Source organism: Cygnus olor, chromosome 18 (assembly GCF_009769625.2).
Source record: "Cygnus olor isolate bCygOlo1 chromosome 18, bCygOlo1.pri.v2, whole genome shotgun sequence".
NCBI classification, from domain to species: domain Eukaryota; kingdom Metazoa; phylum Chordata; class Aves; order Anseriformes; family Anatidae; genus Cygnus; species Cygnus olor.
The window spans coordinates 10181685-10200638 of NC_049186.1; the positions used below are offsets into that span (position 1 = coordinate 10181685).

The 18954-nt window shown below is 51.4% G+C and overlaps 2 protein-coding genes and 1 long non-coding RNA gene across 4 annotated transcripts in view; 2 read left to right on the forward strand and 1 right to left on the reverse strand.

The window, feature by feature from the left end:
* LOC121056836 (regulator of G-protein signaling 9-like) overlaps positions 1-7769 on the reverse strand; it is a 34945-nt gene extending 27176 nt beyond the window's left edge. Inside the window, exons 1-2 of one of the 2 annotated variants that reach the window (XR_005813528.1) lie at positions 7611-7769; positions 1070-1166 (exon numbers count right to left, since the gene is read on the reverse strand). Coding sequence is in view for 1 of the 2 variants with exons in the window: in XM_040530188.1 (XP_040386122.1) it covers positions 1070-1166; positions 7611-7673 (160 nt within the window). In the remaining variant the exon portion in view is untranslated. The remainder of the gene's footprint in view (positions 1-1069; positions 1167-7610) is intronic. The other variant, XM_040530188.1, reaches the window with a different exon arrangement.
* Positions 7770-7850: 81 nt separating this feature from the next.
* On the forward strand, positions 7851-13606 carry LOC121056837. Its single transcript, XR_005813529.1, has 3 exons — positions 7851-8299; positions 8865-10628; positions 11848-13606. It is a non-coding gene; the product is annotated as an uncharacterized LOC121056837 (long non-coding RNA).
* Positions 13607-13641: 35 nt separating this feature from the next.
* GNA13 (G protein subunit alpha 13) overlaps positions 13642-18954 on the forward strand; it is a 29892-nt gene continuing 24579 nt past the window's right edge. Inside the window, exons 1-2 of the mRNA XM_040530631.1 lie at positions 13642-14024; positions 15751-15977. Of these exons, the coding sequence (XP_040386565.1) occupies positions 13742-14024; positions 15751-15977 (510 nt within the window). The 5' untranslated portion in view covers positions 13642-13741. The remainder of the gene's footprint in view (positions 14025-15750; positions 15978-18954) is intronic.

Genomic DNA, 18954 nt, shown 5'->3' on the forward strand with positions numbered 1-18954 from the left:
GATCCTTTGCAGATGCAGAGCACTCTACCAAATTCCGCTGTGTAACAGCTATGTGAGCCAGGCTCTGGATACGCTATTATGCATGGAGGATGCTCGTGAGAATGAGCTTCACCCAAGTTCTCCTTCCCCTTTCACTGACTCTGACTGGATCCATGGGCAACTGCTTTGAACCTCTGTGCCTCTGCTTCTGCATTTAAGAAAAAAAAAAATGGGGCAAACAACATGCAGGGCCTACAGAGCTTCACAAACATGCTCGGGATGAATTCATCTATTTGGCTGAGCTTTCTCCCGATTTGCCCACAGCAAGTTCATTGGTTTCAGTGGGATTTTGTGTTCCGAATTTCAAAGCTCTGCTGAAAAAAAACAGATCAGGAGGAAACATTGGTTCAGAATGTGTGAATATTTATAGTGAAAGGTCCCTCACAAGAGCTTTTGTGGAGGCTTGGAGAACAGGGAGCAGAGATACTGATAGCGGATTGCTGCTGCCCTGTGAAAGGAGCTAGCAGGCACAAAGGGAGACTGTGATAAGAGCTGCCTGTAACGCTAGACGTGACACCTCACAACCCAGCTACACGTCTGTTTCTTCTCCAGCCCGCTTGAAGGAGGAAAAGCTGTCATTTAGAGGCAAAGGAGTGGGCTGAATATTTTGTTCTTCTCCTGCGTGTTGAAGAAAAATGATTATTACCAGAAAATGTTAAAAGGAAGACTAATTGTTTGCTGCTCATTTCTGAAGCATGATACTTCATTTTGATTCCACTCTGCCTCTTTTAATCAGATTTTAATATTTCTCCTTATTTGTGATCCAGCATTGCCAGGAATACACCGAGTCTGGAGGCTGAAGCACCTGTTCACCTCTGCTCTTATTCAAAGAGCTAGGAATGAAACAAGACATGAGTGAGAATAAGATAAAGGGAGATCTCACAGGACATACAGCAAATATTTATTGGGAACATGGGCTCCAACGTGCCCCCATGCAGTGATAAGCCAGGATTGGCCAAGGAGTCCACACACACGCAGCTTTTCCGTGACAAACTTCTTGGCCTGGACCTTTCCCCAGAGAAGCTCTTACCTGCCACGGCATGGGGGATGTTGGTGATCATCACCCTCTGCGTCTGCATCTTGATGCCCGTGTCTGGATTCTGCATCTCCATCATAAGCGCTTCGATCTGCAACACACGACGGGATGAGACGTTACAGGAGGGGACAGGAGGGAGCCCAGGACCACTGCAGCCCTGCATCCCAGCGGAGTGCCACAGGAATGGCTGCAAGAACTACAAAACCTTCCCTTTCCATGAGAGTTCCTACTTCAAGCCGATGTCAACTTTCACACTGACTCAGTGTCACTGCCTCCTACAGACAACACATGCACAGACAGGGTTCGCAGATGAGGGACAGGAACTAACCATGCCATGAGAGATAAATGTTAAAAAATTCTTAGCTTTTCTTTCATTTTTTTTAAACAGGCATAACGCTGCAACATTTTTCTTTTATTAACAGAAATCTCTGCTACCCATAAAGTTCTTCTCTGGTTCAGTGGGCGCCTGGCTGGGGCAATAAGGGAAAAAAAAAAAAAAAAAGGAAGGAAATAAAATCTGGAAAGCTGCTTTTGTTGCAAAAATACCCCAGCTGTGCACACTCGTAGATATTGCACCACGCACCGAGAAAACAAGCAATATTTTGGCCGTCGACCAGCCAGCAAAGGTTCTGCTTCTGGTCTGCAGATAATAACCAGACGGGACTCTAGAAGAGCAACAGGAAAAGCACAGCACTTTGCTGCGGGGCTGAGCAAGAAGCGCGAGCCCCGGGGAGACGAGAAGGGCCCATCCTTTGAGAAAGCACAGCCAGCCTCCAGGCCAAGCCTCTGAACAGCAGGCCAGGAGCGATTAGGGCGGCGAGCAGAATTTACATGTGGGAAAGCACACCGCAAACAAAAGCGCAGAAATAGGGCCCAGCCCTTAGCAAGGAGGCACCCAACAGGCTCACCGGCCCTTCCTGGGGACGGCTGCACCCTGTCCTGGGGCTCAGCCCCACTTGCGGGCAGCAAAACTCAGTCCTCAGGGATGGTGCAGCCACCACCAGGGGCAATTCCCTCCTGTCTGGCAGCATCTCCCCCTTTGACTCCCGAGGGATGCTGACGACCAGCTCAGACTCACTGCCTAGTCTGTAACACAGCACGACACGCACGATGAATCTCACCCTCTGGGCCAGACCTAAAAAGAAACCTGGTTTCCAATTTACTTATTTTTTTTCCTAAAAAGGTGAGGATTTTCAAAGGCATTTTCCTTCTCTTACGTTCGACTTCCTGACAGCAACATCCTAACGGAGCAAGAGCCTCCTGCTTGTGCTCAGGACCCTCTGCTCAGGTGGACAAGGTCGAGGCTCGCTCCTCACCTCCTCGTTTCGTGATGCTCATCCGAGCGCTGTGAGAGCACTGGCTCTGCAGAAGATGCTCTTCTTGCCAAAGATATTAAATCAAAATTGCCCCAACAGGACCAATTTGGTCTCTCTGCACTTCCATTTCAGGAGAGGCAGTAGCTTTTTAGCTGGGATTAGTGGATTTAATGACTGTGAGTTGATGACACTCAGGCACAATGAAGGGTATTGTTTCCACAGGCACCACAGTGACTTTGGTCCCTGGGCTTGCCAAGTTCAGCGAGGATTTAAGCTGTAGTGACAGGATGCAGTCTGGGCTTGACAGTAAAAATGTATTTTCAACTGTTTTTAAAGCCAGTGTCGAATTATTACTGTAACAGAGAAGTCTGCTAACATTTCACACAAGTACTTCGATATAAATACTTACATAGAATACTTTAGAATAGCAAAACCAGACCCAAATCGATGCAATGTGAAGGTTTTTTTAAGACATTTTAACTGAACCACTGAACTGAACCCACTCAGTGACGGCACCATTTTGGCCAGATCCAGAATGGACGAAGTCATCACCTCCTTCTTGGTTACCTTCGGAATTTTGAGACTTGCAGGTTCAGCCTTCAGCCCTGAGGACAAGGAATGGGACTTTTGTTGCGCAAGAGAGTCGGGAGACCCTAATTTACTCACTCTGAGCTGAAGGTCCTCCTGCTCCCCAGCCCACATGGCTCTGCAATCACTTGGGTCCCAACTTCAGCCTCAACAAGACCCAGGCCAGGTGTGGAGAGGTGCCCACGCAGCCACGCAACACGGGACGAAGCAGGATGGTCCCACAGGCAGGGCACTGATTCAGGAACCTCATACTGACTTCCCTGTTCCCCCTAAGCAAACGCGGGTGATCTCGGGGAATTCCCTTAGTCTCGCTGTAACCGTCTGCTCTGCAGGCAGCATCTCCTCACCCCGCAGGGACGCCGGGAGGTAAATTCAGGCTGCCCGTTGCCACCGGACTGCTGCACATCGGGCAGGTCCGTTGGCTTTGGGTTCGAGAGATGGGTCTTCACGAACCGGGAGCGAGGAGTTGGCTCGGAAACCCCCAGGAGCCTCCCAGCACAGCACGTTCTCGTCCAGTAATGAGCGAAGAACTCCAGACCGCTGTCACGTTGGTTCCCTGCTGGGCTCCCTCTCATCGCTGGAGAAATAACATACATTGGAAGGAAACAAGTGAGAGGAACCAGGGAGCTGCTGGGGGGGTGCCTGCTGCTCGGGCTGCAAACCACGCGCTCGGCTGATCGAAACTCAGCGTGCCTCTTCCCCTTCTCCCAGGGGAACCCCCAGCTTATTGCAGGTTGCAGGAGATCAGGAGCTGCTCTCAGCACCAGCCCGCCAGCGGGAGGCCAGGAGGGCTGGCTAAAACGCAGCGAGGCTATTTACTTGCTTTGCTAAGGGCTGTCACCCATTTTGTCATGCTTTCGGCCAGGGAAGCACTGTCTGGTTTGAATTCTGTACAGCGAGAAGCCACTTCCTGCCTTTGGTCGATGGGTGGGGATGTGCAGAGAGGTAAATATCAGCACAAGCACGAGAGGAGCCAGGCTCTGGAGCAAGCTCGCCTCAAGCACCGAGCCACCGCAAGTCACAAACCCCGCCGAGGTCTCCCGCCAGATCAACCGGAGCATCTGCACGGAGGCGGCTTCACCCCAAAAGCCGCAGAGAAGAAAACAGGAAAACTGTCTCCCAACTGATCGCAAGTCACCGGGGTTGTTAAGCGCAGAGCAACACTCTTCAACTCGCCAGTAGTAAGGAAAACCTTTCAGGAGCCCCGGGGATGGCGAGGGGCCTCCCTGCGAGGTGCTCACCGGCAGCTGATGGGAGACTGCTGGGGCTCCATGGTGAGGGCGTTCCCGTGGGAGGGAGCACTGGGGACAGCATGAGCCCGGGCAGAGGCATCTTTGCTTCGGATGGAAAGAAGACGAATTTTCCAGCAGGCTCCAGCTCCGAGCGGAGTGCCCGCTCCCGGTGCTGGAATTAAACACCTGCGGCCTTCTCCACCGTGACCGCGTGCCCAGCTCCGGTCCCCCTCAGTGCCTCGCACCACCTGCAAAAAAACCCCACAAAAACCCTCCCTGCCCTATTCCCCAGGTAGCAGCACAGACTTGCGTTGTTACTCCAGCCTCGGAAGGCTAACTCGATTAGTTTTTTCTGTTTACGACAGTCCTGCTTTGCGCATTCAGAGATGATCAGGAAAACAAAAGAAAAGTCCCTTGTTAACCAGCTAAAGCTTCCTGCTTTTTCTTAGCCGAAGCTGAGGGACGGAGGCCTGTTCCCACCCCACCCAGCGCACAGCAACCCCACACCCTAAGGAAGTACGGCTGTAAATGGGGAAAGGAGGGCTGTCGCTGGCCCTGTCCCCGCGCTCTGCCCTTCCTCATCGGGCCACCAACCCCACTGCTAATTAAAGCCACGAGGAAGCAAACCCAAACCAAACAACAGCTGCGCGCACTGCCTCACCAAGGCACGAGCTTCTTGTCCCTAGGAGACTGTGGGGAACGAGGAACGGGCTCACCTCTGCCCACCTCATCTGTGGGGACACGACAAGACAGACGTGGCATCGCACCGGCCACGGGGCTGGCAGGTTTCCTCCCGGGAGCTGTCAGCTCAGCTCCAGCAGCATACGGGGCCTCATGTAAACGGGAGCCCCCTGAAGAGCTCCTTCCAGTGACAACACAACTCCGGCACTAATACCGCTCTGGAAACATCCAGGCAGATGAAGAGAAGCTGGCGAGTCTCTGTGGGATGAGGGTGCCGGGCTGCGAAGCCCCTGGCCCCGCTGCGGGCCCGGGAGCAGCCCCTGCCCGCCCGCAGGTCAGGAGGAGCCGCCGGCCGCCAGGGACCGGAGCAAGGAAGAGGCAGAGGAAAACGGCATCCATCAGCCCTACCCACGAGCTCTGAGTCACGATGCAGCTCATGGAGCACAGCAAGGAAAAACACACAGCCCACCAGCTGCCGGCGAGCGCGGCCCCGCTGCAGGGCCAGCTCCTCGCTGCGGGGACGGGCGCGGGCACCGCCAGCTCGTCCCGAGGCAAAGTCCCATCCCAGCATCTGGCCTCAGGTGCCTGTGGCCGAAATGTGCGCTTTGGGGGCTTCCTCCCTGTCCCGAGGGACTTTCTTGCCACTGTTCAAGGCAGTTTAGAAAAAAAAATATACAATAAATCAGCCTAAGCATTAGTCACGGGCATTTCGTGGTGAGCGTCGCAGAGCCTTGGGGGGCTCTTTGATTCCCCTGGGGGTCGGACACGAAGACCGAGCTCTACGCCCAGCTCGAGGCCCGCAGAGCAGCCCCACAGCAGGCACACGGCGCTGCCCACCCCCAGAGCAAACCCCTTTCTGATTTCCCCTGTCCGACCACGGGACTGATCCGGCCGCAAGCGGCCTGCCGGAGGCACACCGTGGCTGCAAGGGCACCGCGGACCCGCGGGCGCCCAGCACCGCAGGAACTCCCTCCGTGCTGCTGGCACAAACCACGGCTACGGCATCTGCGCCAGCCGGTGGCGAAGCGCGAGCACAGACTTAAGCAATTGACAAAGCTTCTCTCTAGGATTTTAGCTCCTCGAGGCTCTAAGCCCGCAGGGTGCTCGCTGGAGGCGTGCCAGGCACTCGGCTCCCACCGGGGACAGCCACTAAAGGTCCGCGGGGTGGCAGGGCTGTGCCCCGGGGACGTGGCCGTCAGCACAGGCAGTGTAAGAGCTGAGGCTCCATCCACAGCTTCCCTGAGGTCTGGAAGAAACAGCGGAGGAAGGAAAGCAGAGGTGAGAGCCGAAGCTGGCCTGCTGACCATCCAGGAGCTCCCCTTCCAGGTGCTAGCAGCTCTTGCACTCGCAGAGCAGTAACTACTCGAATCCCCCGCTGCTCAGCGTGAGCTGCACACGCTCCGCACAGCGACGTGCTGTATTGTAACAGATCTTCCCACCTGAGGAACTCCGAGCGCTTTGCAAGGACGGCTACACCCCCACGGAGCAGCCAAAGCACAGCTGCGGGAGGTTTTCCTGAGGCACACAGCTTCTCCTCTGCGCTCCCGCGTGAAACCCCGCAGGGTGTTACTCAGTGCAGAATTTGGCCCAGCGTATTTCCTTTGGCAGGGCTCCCCAGCCAAATTTACCTCGAAAGACGCAGCCCCAAAGAAAATATCCTCCTTACTTCCTCCAGTAAGAGGAGTACGGGGCTGGTCGTGCCAGGCTCTCACCTGAGCACTGAACAGCCTCAATTTTCCCCCCTTTTCCCCCAGAACCTCCCCACCTCCTTAGGTCGTGGGCGTTGCAGGAGAGCTAACTACGATTCGAGCAGCGACTGGCTGGCTGTGCTCGTCACCGGGAATCCAGCTAATTCCGCTCAACAAGATAAGCCACGGGCAGGAGAGGCGGGCGGGAGGGAAGCTAGCTTAACACTCTGCTTTTCAAAACCTCGGCAGATATCAGCTGCACTAAAACCGGTTACACTTCTGAATGAATGCTACAGAAAAAAAATACTGAATGCTTTACAAGATTACACATCGCATCCAAAAGCGTGGGCATGCGTCTTCCCACTCTTTCAACTGTTTCTGGTCACAAATACGCTTGTTTCTGAAAATGAAAAAGCGGAAAGAGGCAGGGAGCGAGCAGTTGGCCAGGATACATCCCCTGGAAGCAGCCATCAGCTGGAAGGGCTGGGAACGCACGCACCGCAGGCCGTAACCCGGAGCGGAACCGGGCGGCCTGGCACCGCGTGTGATGGGATTTCCCTGAGGGAATGACACGGTTTTTAGGGTCGTTGGTGAAAAACATAAGAGAGGGAGAAAAATTGTCACAATAATTCACCTGAAGCAATTCGAAATAAGTAAATAAATAAAAATTACAGATTTCTTTTCCCTGCGACTTCTGAACAGGTCGTCCCCAGCTCCCTAACCCCAACCCGGGCAGGTGCCAGCAGGGCTCCAGGTGGCTCTGCAGCACGTCACAGCCCTGGGGATGGGGACGGGACCCCACGGCCCCCAGAAGGCTCCAGGGAGCCGCAGCCTGGCAGGATGCTCGGATGGCTGGGGCACGGTGCGGACAGGGGGACCCCTGCCAGAAGCATCATACAGTGCTGCCCGGAGTATGGCATGGCACGGCATGGCATGGCACGGCATGGCATGGTATGGCACGGCACGGCACGGCACGGCATGCTGTGAGCCCGGTGTGCCCCCAGTGCTGACACCCAGGCTGTGACCTCACCTTTTTCAGGAAGGCCATCCGCGGCCGGTAGCGCTGCCCCTGGTCCAGCCGTGTGACGGTCATGGTGCGCTGCCGAGCCGAGCCGAGCCGAGCCGAGCCGAGCCGAGCCGTGCCCGCCGGGCAGCACCTGCCCGCCGCCCCCGCCACCGCCACCCGGCCCCCTCGGGGGCGGAGCCGCCGCCGCGCGTCGTAGCCAATCAGCGCCCGCCGCCCCCCGAGCTCATTTGCATGAAGGCGAGGGGCGGCGCGGCTGCCGCCTCGGGGCGCTAGTGGGGAGCGGGTGGGGGGCGTGGCCTGGGCGCGGGTGGGCGTGGCCTGGGCGCGGGTGGGCGTGGCCTGGGCAGGGTTGGATTCTGCCTTGGGGTCGGGGCGCTGGGCGCTGGGGCTGCGGGGGCCGGGGGCTGCTCCTGAGGGGCTCTGGGGGCCAGGCAGGGACGTGTCGCCAGCAGGCTCCCTGCAGAGCCCCCACGCACCGCTCACACCGCAGAATGGGCGAGAAACCCTCCCCAAAACGCTCCTGGTAGGGGTAAAGCAGGGGCAGCCGCGCCCAGGGTGCTGTGGCGGGGCCTCGTGTGTGCCAGCCGTAGGCACGGCCTCAGGCACCCGCTCCCTGAACGTCACCGGCCCTGCCCTGCCCTGCCCGGCTGCGTGGTTTTGGGGCCTCGGCGGATTTGTCGTGTGGGGAAAGGGTGAGTAACGGCGCCCGGAGGAAGCCCGCAGGGTTACGGGGCGCTTCCTCGCGAGGCAGCCGTCTCGCGCCGGTGGGTGGGGGAACGGGACCCAAAGGGCAGCGCTGGAAACTGCGAGCTGGGTTTAGTGGGGTCGCTCGGAGAAGGGCGGAATTCCCTCCCGCTGCCCCGCAGCGCAGAGGGCCGGGACCCCCTCACGCCGCAGCTGATGGTGCCAGGGCTCGGGGTGGGCATTCCCTGGGCCTCCTGCCAGCCGTGTGGGCACGGTGCCTTTTGTCATCGCGCGCCTGTAGGTGCTGCATGTGTACGTCCGCACACTACAGATCCCTTTCCAAGCCAGGCAGGGGGCATCCACACACCCCACACGTGTAATCACAGTGCCTGCCCCACCACGGTGTTTGTGACAGCTCCGACATGACAATCTGTGCTCACACGCTTCAGGAAAGCCCGTTGGCTCCGAACAGAGCTTCCTCCAATCATACCGACACCCTGAAGGCACAGGCTGCGTTCCACGTTGCTCTGCTGCCCTCGTGGAAGTTTTATCTTCATCTCTGTTCTTTCATAGTGTCTGAACAAGCCAGTGCTTTGGAAGGCTTCTCTCCTGTGTCTGCTTGGAGTCATTCCCATGTGAAATCCCCGCATGAGTCACAGCAGCCGCTGGATCACAGACACTCCTTACTTTCCAGAGGCTTTTCCACCGTCCTGTGGTCTGTGCTGCTAGCTGATTTAATGACGATGAGTAACCTCTGTCATTCCACACGCTCGTATCAAAGTTAGCCTACCTCATGCTTCAGGGCATCAGCTGACTGCCAGAAGGAGCAGGAGGAGAGCTCTGCACACACCTGCAGTGTCTCGTAATTCAAGTGTTGAGTTTCTCAAAACAAAGCTCAGATCCTAGTGGCCCTCCGAAACTGCCAAGGTATCAGAAACTCTGGTAGCACAGACTGTTCTGTAGGCAAACAGCAGGAGAGAGGGAATTACAAGTAGAGTCAAACGAGGAAAGGGAAAAAACAGTGAAAACGTGCAGGCATTTTGAAGGTGGTAGCTAACGAAAGTGAGACAGATACTGGCGGGAGAATAGGATGTCTGTAACTCCTGGACATGATATCAGGGTAAATGGCACTCAGATAGATGTAGGTCAATTTCTTGGTTTTGTAAGCCAACTGGGAAAACTCTTTATAAACTACAGACGTTTTTTCTGAACAGCTCTTGGTGCTCCCCTCCTGTGTTGTGGCAGGAGCCAGAAGTACCCCAGGTGAGACGCAAACACTGGCCTAAATAAAGGATCAATTACCACCAACTGCACGCACCCCATGCAGAGGGGCAAAACCAGCCATTTCACCCCAAAATGCTGCCTTTAAATGTGCCATTGAGGCATCTAGGTGTCTTATTTAGGAGAAACATTTTTGAAAACTGGGGCTACACATGAATTCAGAAAAACAAAACTTCCTTGCAGGAGATCCAGGAGAATTATCTGGAAAGAGCTCAAGCTGAGGTGTGAGCTCTAACCTTGCCAAGCTCCAAAGCTCCTGGCAATGTTAGACCCTGCTGTTCCGCCCTGACACCCTCCTCGTAGCCCAGGTTTGGATTTTTTTCAATTTCTATCCTTCTCTGACAAGCTAAAATAAAACTTATGAGCATGTCTCTGTCTGTTACAAAGCTACCTCGTGTCTTTGTTACAAAAACACCCGATATAAGTTCAGCGATGATAACATCTGTAAATGACAAACCAGCCAACGCAGAGAAGATCAGAGATGAGCCGCGCTTCACCTGCTGCTCAGGTGAATTACCCAGCACTTAATGCGCCATGGCAGATTTGCCACGTGAAGCACGAGGCACCTCAATCTGATTATACAAGCTTGTAAAGGGCAGACAGTCCTGGGCTTTAATGACAAAACCCTCACTTGTGGAGAACAAACAGACTTTTACGGTCCCTGATACAGTCCTGAAGTTATTTGTGTGAATTTGTGAGTCAGGAAAGCAATGGGCTTGGACAGCGGGGCAGAGCAGCAGAGAGAGGGCTGGCAGAAGCCTTGCGGGCTCCCTGCCTTCCCACTAATTTCTGGTTCCCTGTGTTATTCCTGACCTGTTCCGCACAGGGCAAGGTCTGATCAGAATTAAACGTTGTTTTCTGGTTCTCCTTGTGAAGTCCCTGTCAGTAACTTTCACTCTCACCAGACGTGTTCACAGCTAAGACGACAATTCTTGTTGCTTTCTCTTGTGGAAAGCGCTGCAGGTGGAATCCCCCCTGTTTTAAAGATCACATTTCCTACGTGGTTGCCCCTTCTTCACACATCAGAAGTTAATCATGCAACACAAAAGGCATGTGGTGAGTAACTACCTTTCTATCTAAGGAAACTGGGGACGGCGGTGAGGGGAAGGAAGGAGTAACGTAAATGAATCAATGAGAATGGCCCTGCAAGCGTGTCGAGCTCAGGCTGAATTTCGGTACGCAGTTCCTTCCAGGAAGATTTCAAAGCAGTTTATCAAAAAAAAAGAGTGCAAACTTGGCAGAGAGAGAGGCATGACTTAATCTCAGGTCTCCCAATAAGGCAATAGTTTAAGCAGTATCTCCGGAGCCCATTGTCCTGTCTGGTAGGGCACAAGCACTCAAAATGAGAGGCTTCCTTAGATGCCACATGGGAAGAGCTGTGAGCAGGAACGGGCAGCAAGCATTTATTTCCCATCACTCCTGGACTTTCCAGGGACAGGAATGCTAAGATACGAAGCGTCAAAGAAGAAGGAAAAAAGGAAAACAGAAAAACCTTGTGCACCCTGCCTTGGAGATGAAACTTGGCTGCTTGGGAGAGAGGATGCAGCTGGGCTCGCTCACACCTGATGCAGGACTGAGCTGTTTGGCTTCCCCTGCTGAGCTGGATAACATTCAGTCTCCTCTCCACGGAAATCTGTCATCCTGAGAGCAGGAATAGCCCTTCCCTCTCTGCAGCACGCTGAGGGCCACGCTGGTTTGCCAAGAGATTGGGAATGGTGCACCTAGGAGGCTTTGAAGGGCTTGGCAGCTGCTGGGAACGTGAAAGGGAGAGGAGTGATGGCAGCACTGAGGGGAGGCCACGGATGGCCCAGCACTTAGGAGACTTGGACAGCTGGAAACGGGGAATGCGAGTACTGGAGAATGAGGTGACAAATTTGAGAGTGGGGTGGCAGCCAGCAGCAGTGACAGGGACCTGCCCAGGGAGGGCCAGCAGGAAGCAGCTGCCTGGAGCGCCACGGCTGCGCGGGGCAGCTGGCTGCGGGCGGCCGGAGGGAGAGGCTCCAGCAAGTCACTGGGAAGGCAAGTGGATGGGGAGAGTGAAGTGAAAGGAGGGAAAAGAGGAAGGAAAAGGGCAAAAATGAGACTGCCAGGGAGAGCTGATGAGAGACCAAAGCAGCCTTGAAGGAAGCACAGGTAGACCTAGGAGACACCTGTCAGTCCTGAAGCAGCTCTGACCTCTGCTGAGGGATATCCTGGGTTAGGAAGGTGGTTTTGCTGTTGAAAGACACCAGAAAATAGCTATTACTCTTCATTCTTTCCCCCATTATTGTTGCAGCCTAGGTCTTAGGCGCATTTTGCTGACGGCCTGGAAGAGAAGGACTCATTATGGCATCCTTGCACAAGCTTGGCTGTCAGCTACCTTTTCTGCTGCATAACTTTGATTTTTCCTAAACTGCATCTACTGCTTTCTACATTTTTTTGTTGTTATACTTCACTGGTAGGTGTTAATTCGCTTCTCCAAAAGGAGGCAACCAATACTGTCTGTGTGTTTTGTTGTTGGCTTCTTTAACTCTCTCCTTCACTAGGATGAAATAAATGTTCATTTTCTCTTCGAAAGAACATTAAACATTTTTCAAAGGAAAGCACGAGTGTTACTTGTTTCACTTTGCAGACAAGAAGCACAAAATTAGAAACATTTGGTGGGATTTTCATTCACTGAAAACTACTTAAATCCAAGAGGAATTGTAGAAACTCAGGAGTGCTCTGTGTTTCAGAAGGTGGGATAAGACAGCTGTGTCAGGCTGGCAGAGATCACCAGTTTTTAAAACTTGGACAAGAGCTCAAGAATTAGTGTCTTCCATGTCTGTACTAAAACTACCAGGATGTGCTTATTAGATGACTATATGAATTTTATACCACATCCTGCCCTCCTATAAGAAATGTTTTGTTTTGTTTTGTAAAGCCATATGGAAGGAGACCCTTCCAGTAAAGGCACAGTGATATTTCCTTGAGTTAAATTCAGCTCAGTTTCCTCTGTCCTTTCTTCCTATTTTCTAATTTAGGATTATCGTTAGAAAAAGCAGAAACACACTGACAGAAAAGATCAGCGGGTATCACATTTGAGATGTAAGGAGAGATGAAAAAAACATTTAATGTCACCTTTGCGTATGTTTGTATGTGATTTCTGCAGCATATTTCTATGACCAGCCACGTCAGAAGTGCAGCTCGATGTGGCTATGTGTCCTTGCACCTGAGGTATGATATAGCACGTTACAAGTGCTTGCTTTTCAGTCATATTTTACCTCACGCCTTATGCCTACAGAACATAACCAGCGTGTCACTGTGCAGTTACTTGAGAGCCCAGATCTGCTGTTTTGACCAACATGTATGACATAAGACTTGTCTGAATAGTTCTGAAAATTTGTGTTAATAATCAAAGTAATACAAAAGAGAACTACGTTTTTGCCAGTTATCCCATGGACCACATCTTGTCAGTGTAATCCCGTGTTGGCAGTGTTGTGTCACCTCTCACTATGTTGGTTTACATGACAGTGTGTTTGTAGGCTAATTTTTTCAAATTGATTGGCAGAGTAATTGTGCTGAGGGATGGATCACACGAGGAGCGGGATTTTCAATCCTTGCGTGCCCTCAGTATATTACTTGCTCTACCCATCACATGAAGGCCCATTAACTTTTAGGAAAACTTCACTATTAAATATGTTCAAAGGGCCAAGCCCCACTCAAGGCCAGAAGCAGTGTTCATTCAGCCTGGTTCCACGGCCCGGCAGCACAGCAAAGCTCTCCTCAGAGGATCCGAGCAGCGCGCACCGAGCTGTTGAGGCCATCTCCACAAAACCACCCGAGCCGTTCAGACCGTTTTATTACAAAACCATTTTAATTCTGCGTCAAGAACAAACGCCCCTTCGCTAACCAAGCTTCCCCCTGCCCCTTATGACCGAGGGCTGACCACGCCGGGGGCCGCTCCCCGGGCTCCCCTCAGCCCCTCGCAGCCGCCATGGGGCCGCTTCCCGCCATTTCCTGTCAGGCTCCGCGGCCGGGCGGGGCTCCCCCCTGAGGGCGGGCACGGGACGGCCGCCGGGCTGCCGGGGCGGTGGCGGCGGCGGCGGCGGTCACGTGAGGCGGGGCGGGGGGCGCATGCGCGCTGCGGAGGGCGGGCTGGTGCGGGCCGGGCCGGGCGGCCGCTCCCCTGGCTGGCAGTGCTCGCTAAGATGGCGGACTTCCTGCCGTCCCGCTCCGTGCTGTCGGGCTGCTTCCCCGGCTGCCTCCTCACCAGCGGCGAGGCCGAGCAGCAGCGCAAGTCCAAGGAGATCGACAAGTGCCTCAACCGCGAGAAGACCTACGTGAAGCGCCTCGTCAAGATCCTGCTGCTGGGCGCGGGCGAGAGCGGCAAGTCCACCTTCCTCAAGCAGATGCGGATCATCCACGGGCAGGACTGGGACCGGGCGGCCCGCGAGGAGTTCCGTGCCACCATCTACAGCAACGTGATCAAGGGTGCGTGCTTGGACCCCCTCCCCGGGGCACCCCCCGGCCCTGGGTCGCCGCCCTGAGGGGCTCCGGGAGGGGCCGGGGCCGGCTGTGGGGTGCTGGGGCCGGGTTTGGGGCCGCCCGGTGGTTGCCCCGGCCCCGCAGCGGGGGGCCGCCGGTCCTGGCCCCTCACAGGGCTCGTCCTGGCCGGGGCCGGTGGCCCCCGGGGCGCGGGGTGAGCTCTCGTGGCCGGGAGCGGACGGGGAAAAGGCTCACCTGGTAGGGTGTGAGGGTGGGATGGGGCCCGTGGTGGAGGGGGAAGGTGGCTCAGCCCCTCGTGGCGGTGGGAGAAGGGCTGCCCCCGGCTGGGACCTCGCCCGGCAGCCGCCCTGGGGTGCGTGGCCAGAGCCCCCGTACACGGCTGGGAGCGGGCTCCAAATTTCGCTGCTGTCACCCTCCTTCATCTGCCCCGCTTCTGCTTCCCAAATCACTGCCTTTGCTCGTCAGATTTGGAGTTGGAGCTGGGTAATGCTGGGACAAACTCTTAACCAAGTTTCTTGAGGCAGCAAACTACAGACATCAGCCCCGCTCTTCAGTGGGGCTCCTAAATCCCACCAGTTCTCAGGGAGTTGACTTATAAAGCTGTTTACAAATCAAGTCCAAAAAAATCAAAAATAGCAAGGTAGTGAAAATCGCAAGCGGGAAAGTGGATGAGGTTATAGTCTATTAATAATGTAATTCTTACTGCGCAAGAGTATACATGTAGGAACTGCAGGTCGTCTTTTGCTGAAATCGTTGCTTTTGACAGATACAAAAATCATAGAATGGAATTGAAAAAGTACTTTGGTGTTGAAGGGGCATGTTGTTATACAGCCATCTGTCAGTATATCTTACTTATACCTTCCCCCATACCTTTACAGTTGCTTATTCTTCCTGGATTATTTTTTGCCACTAGTAAATCTAATAGTAGAATTTATTTCATTTAATTTATCAGTGTCAACACAGTGGTCTTTTTTTCTTCTAAGACCTGTGTAAGGCAAGATTAAAATAATCAGTTTCTCCTACGAGTATTTACTTTTTTTTTTTTTGAAACTACAATAACTGTGGGAAAATCTTTATGTAAAGCAATTCATTCTGCTCTTAAGTGGTAAAACATACAGTTCAGAAAGCGCTGTGACTTTAGTAAGTGTAATCTACGTATCTGTGAAAATATTAAAGGCAGTGACAACTCTCTACAATGAGTTATAACTATATACAAAGTTAATAAGAATACAAGGACTAGGCAACCTTAAAATAAGCCATTAGATGCTTTAACGTATTCTGAAATAAGCTTTTAAACATGTTTCCTGTGTCTTGTATTTCTGACAGGTAAATATAATGGCAGTAAAATGGTTTTGGAGATCAGAGGAAAGTAGGAATATCTGTAAAAGCTATTTACGTAGTAACATAGATTGGGGATTTAGTAATTTAAAAACTGTACTTCTGCAGGAGTTAAACTTGTAGTTTGGATGTTACACCATTTAATAAGGCCGTGTTTTTCTGGTAGTAACTCTCTGAGTTTTAATATTACCTGGAAATGTAGTACTTAAAATCAATTTTTCAGAACCTTTCTTGTTTTCTGCTGGGCACATAGTCTTACTGAGCCTCGATTGTACAGAGTGAGGGTATTGTTTGAATCCTTGCAGACTTGTAGGTTAGTGAAACATTAGACACTGAGAAATTCTAATTGCGATGCTCTTTCATGGTGTTAAAGGTGTGAGAGTCCTCGTAGATGCCAGAGAGAAACTTCATATCCCTTGGGGAGATCCTGCGAACCAGAGCAATGGAGATACGATGATGGCTTTTGATACCCGGTCGGTCACAGTGGTGCAAGGGATGGTGGAGACGGCAGTTTTTTTACAGTACCTCCCGGCCATAAGAGCTCTCTGGGCAGACAGCGGTATCCAGCACGCGTACGACCGGCGCAGAGAATTCCAGCTGGTAAGATTTGCTTTTTGGAGTTTTCAGTTGGGTGTGTACGATGTCTTGTTCCTATTTTGCTTTTCAGTGAAACAGAAAAAATTGATTCCCAAGCGGCCTCCTTACGGGTGTTGAGCATTTTGGATGGCAGACTGTTACACTGGTGTTGCAGACAGATGCTTAGCTTCTTCCCCCCTCCTTGTTTTCCAAAACCAAGATTAATGTAGAGCTCCCGACATAATTGTCCTCATTTAATATGTGAGAAAGCTCAGGCATAGAGTGCTTTTTATGTTCTGCCACAAAGCTAGGACCTGTCTAGTGTTTTTACTGTATGATTTTTCTACCTTGTGCTAACTGGTGCATTAACTTAAAAAAATAAAGATTAAAAATCGTAGCTTGCGATAAAGGAAGACTTGATAGCAATGTGATTTTTAGGAAAAGGTATGCATGGGTTAATGAGAAGAATTTAGAAACCACTCCCTTCTCTATTCCAATTTGAGCAATCTAGCAAACATTCCCTCTATACTTCCTGTTTAATTTAAAATGTCTATGTTAATTCTCATGTAATGAGATTTTTGTTATATGAAAGTTCTCAGCTGAAGATGAAATGTACAATTCAACAGTAGGATTGGGAAGGAAAAGGGAATGTCGTGATTCTTGAGTTGGAGCTCTAACTGTTTGTGACAGCTAAAGTCCCTTCGCTCGATTTCCATGCTAATGGTGCAAAAGGAAATGAAGACTTAAGTTAATTTGCTGTTTGTTTTGTAGGCTTCTGTAGTAAAATGCCAATGGCATACGGTTTCTTAGGGGTGGGGTTGCAGGTTGAGAACCTTAAAATAGATTAAATCTGTTCATGTAGGTCTCTTAAACCTAAGTGGCTTTGTGTTTTTATGTCTTAAAAATAACCTTTGTGTTAGGGTGAATCTGAACAATAGCTGATGATGTCTCCCGTTGAGCTATTATGAACGATTGTGTAATTGTAGGCTGTCTTAAAGAGGTTGTGTAAATACTCTTTATAAATATGTATTGCCCTAATCCTGGAACGTCTTCCAGAGCGTGCTGCATGGCAGGTGCTCGAGTAGCCTATCCCCTGCCCGGCCTGGTACTGTGCTGTGTAAATAGGTTCCTAGGGAGACCTGACGCTTGCATTTTGCATTCAAAGTGATCAGAAAGGGGTAACGAACCGCTCTGCTGTATTCAAGATCCTCTTCTGGTGCAGATGTGACTTCTAGTGACGTAACTGCTGTGCTGGAGCAAGCCGTTTTAAAATCCGTTAAGTAAAATCGTTTCGTCTTTACTAGGCACGCTTTGTGACTTCAGGCTGAGTAGCTCCCTTTTCCTTCGCTGCTGCTGCTGTCATCTTGAGTTTCTGACAAGTAGGTTCTTTCCATAACTGAACCATGTGCAGAGTTTCACTTTGAGTAGGAGCTGAAGAGGTTTTCTTCTGAATCTACTAAAGGGGAAAAAAAAGATTGCTATGTTTTTGGTAGCCCCTAAATCTGTATAATATTATCTACTCTCTCTCTATATCATTCTGGGACAGAATTTAAAGTACTTCTTGAAGTGTTATGCGTAGTTGAGTATTGTCCTAATACTAGATTTTACAGATCAGATAACTGCTTTATTTATACTTACATTGCTTTATTTCCTAAATCCTTTCAAAATCTCAGCCCAATGTATTTATGCCAAGTTAGAAACATGAGGAAAAAAGAAAAAAAAAAAAAAAAAGCTGAATGATGTCATTGTACTGAGCACAAGCAGAGTGATAAAGTGATGCCTGAGCACCAAGTCTCAGTTTTGCCCCAGTAAGCTTAAACATGAGTTATGAGGGAGCTCCACGTGCGTAACGGAAGGACAGAAACTCCTGAAAGCAGTGCACGTTCTTGCCATATCTGCTGGCAGACTTTATAGAAACGTGTTCAGAGTTCGGGTACACGTCGTGGTATGGAGGGAGGACACCCGTGGTGGAGGAGGGAGTTATGGGTGTTCCCCGAGCCAGGAGGTAGGGTGGAGGAAATTGGAAGACACGCAGACCAGTTGTATTGAGAACCAAATTTCGAAGTAAGGCTTAAAAGACTGAAAATGTTTGGTGTTGGAATATGGGGAGTAAAAGACAAATACTGTTCTACATCCAGTTCAACTGCATGCAGCAAAAAATGAAAGGAGAGAGATCAGCAATAGTATAATTATATATTTAGGAGAGAGGGAAGAGTGTTGAAAAAAAAAAAAAACAGTGCTGGGACTGAGCATGCTAGAAGAGAATTATTCGCCTGCATCTACTCTAACTTCAGACTGAGCGAGCTGAGCTTTTTTTCCACTGGACTGAGTTTGACACTGTGCTGAAAACATGGTTCCTATTATGAGGGCACGGGCAGGAATGCTGAGAAAGTGCTGTTTACGATGGGAATAAGACAGTTTGGGGCAAAGGTAGAAGTGTGCAAATGAAGAACAGAGCGGTGATGGATAAGGAGTGAAACAAATTTACATTGAAATCCAGGAGAAAAGGAAGTAACAGTGCTGCTCTAGGAGCCATTTGTACTTGGAACAGATAGGAAGTACAGAAAAAGAGAGGCTAAGATTAAAGTTTCTGCATTTATAAGCTAAAATTTAAAGGTGTCTGTGAGAGATCATGGAGCTGTTCTTGCTTCTGTTTCGTTTTAGTCCGTCTTCCGTTCATAGTGCCAGACATGATTCTAGGAGCCTGAAGAAACAACGTAGGCTTTTTATAGCAGCATGAGGGGGAAAAACAGAATGCGGTTGTATTTTAATGGAATTAGAAATCAGCATTTCCATGCCTAGTTCACTAGAGTGTCCTTCCTCATTTTGGTAACTTGAGTGGTCATGCGAATAGAATATCGTCTGGTTCCCTCAGTGTAAAAATAGGGGCCTTCTGCCCAGTAGCACAGCAGCGTTTGTGAAAACTCGTGAGTTCGCCCTCGTGTAATGCTTCAAAACTGGAAAGAGCTAATGACAGCTTATGGTGCAACATACACAACTT